The 9,976-nt window shown below is 42.7% G+C and overlaps 1 protein-coding gene across 1 annotated transcript; it reads left to right on the top strand.

Annotated features, from left to right (window-relative positions):
- Positions 1 to 4,905: 4,905 nt before the first annotated feature.
- On the top strand, positions 4,906 to 9,459 carry LOC124657999. The gene is made up of 4 exons (XM_047196455.1): positions 4,906 to 5,689; positions 6,620 to 7,188; positions 7,606 to 8,645; positions 8,854 to 9,459. Exons 1-4 carry the CDS (start codon positions 5,469 to 5,471, stop codon positions 9,457 to 9,459), a joined length of 2,436 nt encoding a protein of 811 aa, XP_047052411.1. The 5' UTR covers positions 4,906 to 5,468.
- The last annotated feature ends 517 nt before the right edge of the window (positions 9,460 to 9,976 follow it).

The raw sequence follows: 9,976 nt of genomic DNA, 5'->3' as shown, positions 1-9,976 counted from the left end.
TTTACTAGAGTTGGAGGTGCGCCTTGGGGCAACATCCCGTAGATCTTATACCAATGTTTATTTTATATAACAACAAATTTTACTGCTAATATGATAATAATATGTCATTTAGGTTCTACTAAACTATGTCTTTGCTAATGTTTCATTTGCCTTGGTTAAGAATTTAAAGCATTTTCAAAAAAATGAGAAAGCAAAATTTTCTGCAAAATTAGCTACTAATAAGATACAATACTAGCTTGAAGACTTGCACATATGCCTGGTCGCTGGAGTTGCACCACGTGAGCTAGATCGTACGGAACGTGTCTTCTGCTTAAGCTTCTCGATCAACACACAATGGATTTGATCCGGAAATTATATCGCACGCGAGCCGCGGTTGACTGAAGATTTGCAAACTTCTAGGATAATGAGACCGCATCTGATTAAACTACTACCTCTATGTAGAAAAGAAGGTCGTGTTTGATAGCCTGTGCCTCTATCTGGGTTCACTGGGGCGGCTTCATGGGTCCGTAGCCTATTGCAAAGGAATTACATGTTAATTTTAGCGAGTTGTTTGGTAGGTCGGGCTGCATCATTTGCTACCCAAATGTCACTTTATTTAGTTTCCTGCAACAGGACTATTATCTGTAGTGAGTCACAACACATGTGTTCGGTTACCATTTTAGGCATATATATATGGTATTTCCTCACCACGTTCAAATATATATAGTATGGCCAAATTGCGGGGTTTGCCAATTATGCATGAGGGAACCCGAGTCCGCAACACACCTCCTCTTCAAATGCCGCTACTCCCGGAGGATTTGGAACTCTTTACTTTCTTGGCTTGGGATCATCTCGGTCGACACCTCTAATTGGCCTAACTTCGTGACGGTCGAAGATTGGTGGCTAAGCTTCATCTTCGTCAATGGCACGAGACGGAAATCCTTAGCGTCTCTCATCATGCTCACCTCTTGGGAAATTTGGAACGAACGCAATGCGAGGGTTTTCCGTAAGGTTTTCACCATGCCGATGGTTGTTGTAGCTAAAATTAAAGGAGAGGCGGCTCTTTGGAGCGCGGCGGGTGCTACACACTTGGGTTCTATCATGCCGCGAGAGTGATCTTTTGTTTTCCGAGTTTGTACTCGGCTTGTAACAAACCATAACTCTTTCTTATTCAATGAATGGGGCAAAGCTTTTGCCCCCTTTCTTTCAAAAAAAAAAAAATATATAGTGAGCTTAGATCATCACTAGTAGTACCCCTAAACCCTCAAACCCTCAAATCAGTTTAAGGGCTGAGAATGAGCATTTTTTTGGCACTTTTGAGGGGTGAAAAACAGGGGCAAAGACTAGAACCCTCAAACCCTCAAACTGATATAAAAGAAAATAAAAAGAAAATGCCACTGAGGTGGTCAACCCGACGGTGACTGGCACCGATGAGCGGCGGAGGCGGCGCTCCCGTGGCCGCCTGTATGCGCGGAAGGGCGCGTTCGAGAGAGGAGGCCGCGGTGAACCTGATCGTGGTGGCGCCGCTCCTTCATGGCCGTCGGAGCTCGACCGGCGACGAGCAGCGGGGCGGCCGGTGCGGGCGCGTGTGGCGGTGGAGTTCTAGGGCGAGAGGGGGAGTGCGGAGGGGCTCGGTGGGACGAGGAGCTCACCCCGGAGTCGATGGTGCCGACGGCGACGGCAGGGGAGGCCAGGAGGCGCCGCGGCGCTCGACGGCATCGGCGGCCGGACTTGGGGAAGATGGGGTCGGCAATGGCGATTGGGGGCAGCTACTTGTAAACCAAAAAAAAGTTACCCCATTTTCACCTCAAAATCACGGAGAAAAAAAAAGTAAGTTGGGTTGTCTTGTCGGCCCTTTAGAATTACGATTGGGCCAACTTTCCAGATATTCGGGTGCTCCTATTCCCCGCTTTAAGCGGCAATTCTGGGGAGCAGCTATACACCGACCTGGTCGGTCGGTGCAACGCACCGCACACCCCCGCAACTCGGGGCGGTTCAGTGGGCCGCGGCCCATCCCAACAGGTAAGCTTTTTCTTTCCTTTTTCTTTCCTTTTTGCTATTTTATCTTTTCTGTTTATATTTCCGTTTTAAAAATCTAACAACTTTTTTGGAAACACAAAACTATTTTTTGAGATAGAATATTCCATAAAATTTGAACATTTTCAAAACTGAACAAATTTTAGAATTTGAACAGTTTTAAATTTGAACAATTTTAAAATTTGAACATTTTTTAAAGTTGAACATTTTTTGAAATTGAACATTTTTAACTGAACAATTTCAAAGTTTGAACAATTTTAAAATTTGAACAGTTTCAAAGTTTGAACATTTTTCAAAAATTTAAATTTGAACGGTTTTCAAATTTGAACGGTTTTTAGATTTAAACGATTTTCAAATTTGAACATTTTTTAATTTAAACATTTTCTCAATTTGAACAATTTTTAAAAAATAAAATTTTCGAATCTGAAAAAATATAACAAAAACCGAAAACAGAAAAAAGAAAAGAAAACAGAAAAAGAAACCAGAAAAGAAAAAAGAAAAAGCAAAAACGAACTGCACAGCCTAAACAGACCTAAATGGGCCCGGCCCATACCCGACCAGGGGTGTGCGGTGGCCGGTAGCCACCGACCTGGTCGATGTATAGGTTTTGCCGCAATTCTGGGAGTTACCGCGTAAGGTTCTACCTAATGGGCTCGGCCCATATTCGAAAGCACTGGTTCTTCTCTTCCCTTTACTACTTCTTCTGCTCGCATGGATTTAGCATGAACGACACTACAACTGGACAAGGGTGCGACACTACAGTCATTTTTCAGGTTTCTTTTAAATGGTATAAAGTCAGCTTAAGAGTTTTTAACCGTGATTTTTTTTTTTCAAATGCCACGAAACATTTTTACGTTGTTAAAAATATTGGTGAACATTATTTAAATGCATGAATTATTTTTCAACCATCTGAACGACTTTCTTCCGATCACATGAACATTTTTCCAAACCAGTGACCTCTTTATTTTGAATTTGTGATCTTACTTTCCTCAACCCCGTGAACATTATTTTGAAACTAGAGATTTTTTAATTTGTTATCATACTTTTTCTGACCTCCTGAACAATATTGGAACCTAGTATACATTTTTTTGTATCCTTAAATATACTTTTTTTAAACACGTGAATACTTTTATTTGATATGTGAATAGTTTTTAAACCCGTGAATAACTTTTTTTTAACATGTGAACATTTTTTGGATGGCGAATCTTTTTAAAATCCGAGAACATACTTTGTTATTTGGACGATTTGGTAGTATGAACATTTATGTTATTTGAAAAAAAAAATCAATATGAACATTTTTTTTCTGTGAACGATTTTTCAATATGAACAAATATATTATTTGAACGATTTTTCAATATGAACAATTATATTATTTGAACGGTTTTTCAATATGAACAATTATATTATTTGAACAATTTTCTAAATTAATCTATTTTATTTAAAAAAAATAAAGAAAAACATAAAACTATGTTTCAGTGCGTGCACATATATTTATTATAAAAGGAGACGAAATAATTTAAAAAAAGTGAAGAAAAGGAAAAAATAGGAAGAAAAATTCAAAACTAGGAAAAGCAGGGAAACACGCCGGAAAACTAAAGCAGAAAACCATTGTGCGAAGCCTCCTACAGAAAAAAAAAAAGCGAAAAGGAAAAAGGAAGAAAACAGGCGAACCATCGCGAGGTCACGACATCGTGCCATCCCGTGAAGCAGAATGGAGGCGCGTTGAGAACGAAACAAAATGGGCCAGGCCCATAGAGCGACAGGGTATGCGGCGCGTGCGATCGCGCCCGCATTAAGGGATGAATAGGAATTGCCCAGATATTCCCACTCACCCCCAAAGCGCAAACTTTCAACTGAGAGCACTAGGCCTGGAATGCCGGCCGCCATCTGCGCCGGCCTTCCGCCCTCCGTCACGCCCGCGGGGCTCGTGACCACGCGCAGACGTCCGGAGGGCGATGAAGCAGCCACCATCGAGGCACAATCAAGGCCATCGGCCGCCAAACCTAGCCGCCGCTTCAGATTCCGATGTCTGCCAATTTTGGTTGAACGACTGTGGCGTCGTGCAAATGAATTGCAGATCTGCCGCAGCAATCTGTCTCGCTGAGCCCCAGAGGTAGTAACAAGGTAATGGATTTTCTTGGGCCCCCCCAATTGGCCACTGTCTTGTTTTTGCGGATCAAATTAGCATTGTACCACATGGAAATTTACTAAGTATTCTCGCGCTCTGGAATATCAGTGGTTCCAAAATAATTTTAGGTGCATCGGAAAATCTCTCATAGTTTGGGTGATTTTGACAGGCGGTGCGCTTTTTTTTGACCTGTCAGAGGCAGACCATTCGTTCTGTTGCAGTGCATTGCTGAAACCTCCAATATGCATCGCTGGCAGAATGCCCTCCCAGCCAATCCCACCATCTCCTATCCTTAGTTTAGTATTCGTCTCTTTTATTTATTTATTTATTTATTTTTGCATTCGTCTCTTTAGTTAGCTTTCCTCTGCTTTTTTCCTCAATATAAGTAACATCCCCTGCGTTTTCTGCCTTGGCTCACCAATCTTGATCCATGGTGGCCCGACTCCTGCTCCTGGCCTCCTGGGTCATCCAAATGTGCATTGGGTTTTAGGGAGGTGCATGTGTTCATCTTTAAATATTGGTGCTAACCTCTTCTATCAGCGGCGATGCTCAAATTCTGGCCAAGATTTCGGCGAGATGCTCTTTAGATGACACGTGCTAACCTCCATCTCGGTTGCTTGCGATGCCAGCAGCCTCTTGGCTCTGGTGGAGGCACAGCATGGGGTTGGTTAACATCTTATTTTGCTCCATACTTCTTGACGGTGGTGCTGGTGCTTGTTCGTTGCCGAATGATTATGATAGTTTACATGTTTACTACTAGCAGTTGGAAGAAAATACTTGTAGTTAAGAAGGTGGGTTAGAGGAGTGAACATAGATTTCGGTTTGCATATACTGAACTCCGTGCTCAGGAAAAGAAGACCTTGGGGCTTGGTCATCAGTTTATTATTATACTTTGCGCTTTGGAAAAGAAGGCGTCACATCATCAGTTTGGAATTTATTAACAAAACAGCGTCATCGCTTCTTAATTATTGGTCAGATCTAAATCTTGCTTTTGGCTTGGATAAACATAATATTTTATTGAAACAAGGCATGGATAAGCATATTTTTTTCATACAGAGGAAATAAATCATTTAATAAATTTTATCATTGTATCAAGCCGATATGATAGAACAAGAGTCTAACCTCAGGCCTATGCATACAACTATATGATAGCCAGCACATGCTGAGTTCACGAACCGATAAAGAAAAAGTTCAAAAGAGGTAAAAACATCCTCTTTGCCTGCCTGCCCCAGTTGGGCACACGTGGTTTAAGCACTTAATTAGTGGCTGCCTAGTATACATATGTGCATATTGGATTGCTCTATCGGTCCCTGTTGCAGTTGGTATGAAGAGAATGGGTCGTGAGAGATATGACTCTGATTGGAAGGAAGTGAAGGTTATCAATGGCTACGCTGTGTTTATGGCCTACTTGTCATTCGCAGTGAGAGGGTTAGGCTTCCTGGTCATGACGTGGACTACAGTGGTTCTTCTCGGTGGCTTTGTCTCTATGGTAGACAAGCTAGATTTCTGGCTTCTCACGGTGATCACCCTAATACAGATACTCTGGTTAGTAGTACTACTTATACCATTTTTGCATATCCTTTCTAGAAACTTTTTTCATCAAAATTAAGCTGTTTCTAGGTAGATCACTGTTTAACTATGATCAGATTAACATATGCATAACATACAAAGCATTTTCTGGTGATCGGTCATTCAGAGGACCAGTTTTATTCGCCCTCTAGCTTTCTGCTTAATTAAATTATGTTTCTCTTGATCCTCCCCTACCTGGTGCCCTCAACTATCCTAGGCCTCTTCATTTCTGACAAGAAGCATTAGGAATCCCTACTGCATGTTTTTATTTATTTGCATTTTTTACTGTTTTACTGGGCTTCTGGACATCTTGCTTATCTCTTCAAATCATTTAGTTATCCTCCTCATCTTTCCTTTGATGTCCAGTTAGCCACTGTGGTCATGGGATCATCTTAGTGCACCTGCGTAAGTTGCGAACAAATGCCAGGAACGGAGATAAACTACGCATATTGCCAGATCGTGGTGATAGGGTGCGAGTAGAAAAGCAAAAATGGTGACACATATTTTGAATTTTCAAACTGATTAGATTAAAAAAATATAACCAAATGAGTTTCACAGTGGCTTGACAAGAACATATTATCGCAATAAACCACAATGCAAAATTCAAATGATGGGTGCGAGTAGAAAAGCAAAAATGGTGCCACATATTTTGAATTTTCAAACTGATTAGATTAAAAAAATATAACCAAATGAGTTTCACAGTGGCTCGACAAGAACATATTATCGCAATAAACCACAATGCAAAATTCAAATGATGCCATTGTTAGATGATTGGAAAGCACAAATTCAATGATTATATTCTTTTTTTATTATATTTGTTTTAGTAGTTATGTTTCAAGAGAATCTTTTCTTTCACTATTCTGAAAATTCATAGCTATTTCTAACTTGGAACATATTTTACTACAGGATCGATGTCTCTTTCAATCAAAGGATAAGGTACATTGGTGGTCTGTACTCGAACTTGAAGGGGGTGAACAGTATATTGACAGATAATGCTCACCCTGAGAACAGGGTACCACCAGATGTAAAGCGAGCTGTGGTGGTGGTACTTGCAGTGATCAGGCCGGTTCTAGCGCTGGTTCACAAAGTGATGTTGCACATGTACATTGGCCCTCTGATGTGTCTCCTATGGTCTGGGATGGTCATCACCACTGTGATTTCGATACGAGGTCTAGTGCAACACAACCACTACGGAGACAAGGATGTGGACAAAAAGAACATGGATCCGGCGCATAATGTCTTGTATGTCTTATGTGTTGCCCAAGGCGCCCTGTTCTTGTATTATTCTGTCTTGTTGCTTTCGGAGAAGAGGATAGCTAAACAAGTGAGCCGAGCATACGGCTTCAAAGATGGTGGCCATGCAGTTTTGGGCTACTTGCGCGAGATTAAGAGGGGATGCTTGAAGAGTCCATCCTCTGCCAGAGGAAGGAACCTCGTCACTTATGCTGTACAACTCATGGAGTCCAAGTCACCTCGTAGGTGCCGTACCGGGATGCTGATACTGGACAGGCTACTCACCCGACATAGTTCAGACAATGTTGTTAAAGATCCAAATTTTGTTGAAGAAAATCACACAGAGCACAGGACCGGAGCTCTTTTTAATCAAAAGGAAATGATGAAGGAGAACGAGGATGAGAAGAAAAATAATAAGGAGAAAGAGGAGAAGAAAACGAAGGAGAAAGAGGAGAGGAAAAAGAAAAAGGTGGAAGATAAGGAGGAGAAGAAAAAGAAGAAGAAGAAGAGGAAGCATAAGCAGCCAAAGAAGGAAGAGGGGAAGGGGAAGAAGCACCAGAAATTGCAGAAGGAGATCAGAAGGCAATGCTGGTTTATAAAGCAGATGATCGGGTCTACATCCTCCACCCATGTTCTCCAGAAACTCCTTCATATGCTAGATTCGAGAGGATCATATGAAAAATTGATGAGGGAATCTGCTGCAAGGATAGTGGAGTATGTTGCTGTCGGGATTCGTTTGGAGCAGTTCCCACGAGGGATCCAATGCATATCTACACTCCTCAACACCTTTGAAGAATACCGTGGACTCCAGCCATCGTCATCGTCATCACCAAACACAAACAATAGTCATGATCAGGAACAAAGCAGCAGCACCAACGATCATTCTCCGCCATCAGATTCAGAATCAGATTCAGAGTCAGAATCAGAATTAGACTTGGACAGCCACGTCAATTGGCGTCCATCACCCAAGGATACAAAGAGCAACTACAATGCCCACTCGTTTGACGGATACAAAAGTCTGGTGCTTACTGGCCTTCGTATCATTTGCAGCCTCGCGGGTAGTGAGCACAACTGCAGGATCATAAGCAACACCAGACATCTTACCTGCAAGATCATGGCACCCATCAGCTGCGATCTAGTGCACAGTACCCATCATAGTGCATGGTCCACTTGTGTAGTAGAGGAATCGCTCAAGGTGATGCTTCGGCTCGTAACTGCCGACGGAGAGACCGGGATCCAGCTACGTCGACAGATCTCAAACAACAAAGAAGCAATCACCACCATGGAAAGAATTGTTACTTGTGTAGAATGTAAAGGCCAAAAGCTACATATGAAGGCCATTAAGATCCTCACTCAAGTATGCAGGGAGAAAACTGAAATAAGGGAGTTTCTGGCTAAGATACTCGTGAGCATCTTTGTCAACGATGACAGCAGCAACGACTCCATCAGAAAGGCTGCGGGCAAAGCACTGGTTGTGCTGATTTTCAGCAGCAAAAGCATTGCCACCATACTCCCCAAGGAGAATGATGATGCATCTGAGTTCGTTGCTGGTCTCGTTAAAATAGTTTCACAAGTTGGGAACCACGATGCATGGCGAAAAAGTGCAGCGGAAATTCTGGAGCATCTATGTGTTCATTACACTGATAATGAAGAATATCTCCGCACACTCAAGAATACCATGACCTGCGTGATACCAAAGGTATGCTAGGTTTTTTTTGAGACAATTACTGAGTATAACATAGAAGTAAACACACACCACCACGCGCACACCTTTGCATATTATCTACTGAAGGCCGGAGTCAATGTGACACAAAACCTCAAGAATTGCAGGGGCAAAAAAGTATACACAAACATGGGTTGAATTCATGTACTGCAATCTAATCTACACTATTGTTTCACCGTTGTAGGTGCTGAGAGAAATATTGTCGGTAGGTGATGAGTCAAAGCCGGTGTATGGCAGATCAGATGCGGACATCGAATGGCAAGTTGTCGACGGTGGGTATGCTGCTTCACAAGTCAGTGTCAGAGGCACCACCACAATCAACAACAAGTACAACAACAACTTGCATGCTGCCCTGCTATCCCTCTGTGTGACAGCATGTGAGACATTAAACCTTGATCTCGACATGTTGGGAGAAGGTGTGGCCTTCAGCTTGGCGAGGAAGATGGTGCAGCTGAACAGCGGCAATCTCACGGCCGACTGCCTGGCAACGATGAAGCTTACCGTCAGGATGGTGATAGCGGCGCTGACGAAACTCAGGGGCGCCCCCGGCATCATCGTCAAACGAGCTGACCTGGAGAGCCTGATGGAGTCTCTATCCAGGGCTTCACAGACTATGCTTGATCTTGAGAGCTGCATGGTTTTCGCTGCCGCCGGGCCAACGACGACAACGACCCTCGATTCCCTGGTGGAACAGGCGCAAAGTCTCCATGCCGAGATCAAACTGCGAGAGCTGGAAATCACGCCAGCAAGCCAGGCTAGTAGCTCTCTCGGTGCCAACAAGCTACTCTAGATTAATTTCGAGGGCAGGCTACAGTATATATTTTTAGATGTGTATTTGCTTATATTCATTAACCTGTAATGTACTGGACTGTCCTGTCATGAATGAACTAATTGATATATTTTCTGTAAAAAGCATTTTATTCCTCTGACTGTCGAGCGATGGAAATTAATCTCAGAGCAGCCAGTGTGCTCTCTCTCTATATACATACCTGCTCGAAAGTTTGCAGGGCAGTTGCAATTGACCAAAATCAACATTTTTCATATGTAATCTGGCAGAATTAAGGTCACAAGGAACAGGTTGTGCACCACCCCTCGCTAACTGATGCTACTCCATGGTTTAAGTATAAACTACTCCGTTTTAAAATAAGCGTCACAGCTTTATCTAGGTGCGGGCGTATCTAGAGGCATTTCTGTGTGCAGATACATGTATCTAGAGAATGTTGCGACACTTAATTTGATTTTGAGGGAGTAGGTATGAACTAGGAAAATTGCTCGTGCGTTGCAACGGGACGGAAAATTCAGAAACA

Source organism: Lolium rigidum, chromosome 1 (genome assembly GCF_022539505.1).
Source record: "Lolium rigidum isolate FL_2022 chromosome 1, APGP_CSIRO_Lrig_0.1, whole genome shotgun sequence".
In the NCBI taxonomy this organism is placed as follows: domain Eukaryota; kingdom Viridiplantae; phylum Streptophyta; class Magnoliopsida; order Poales; family Poaceae; genus Lolium; species Lolium rigidum.
Note: the sequence above shows the minus strand (reverse complement) of the source record. Positions and strands in the feature narration are given on the sequence as shown.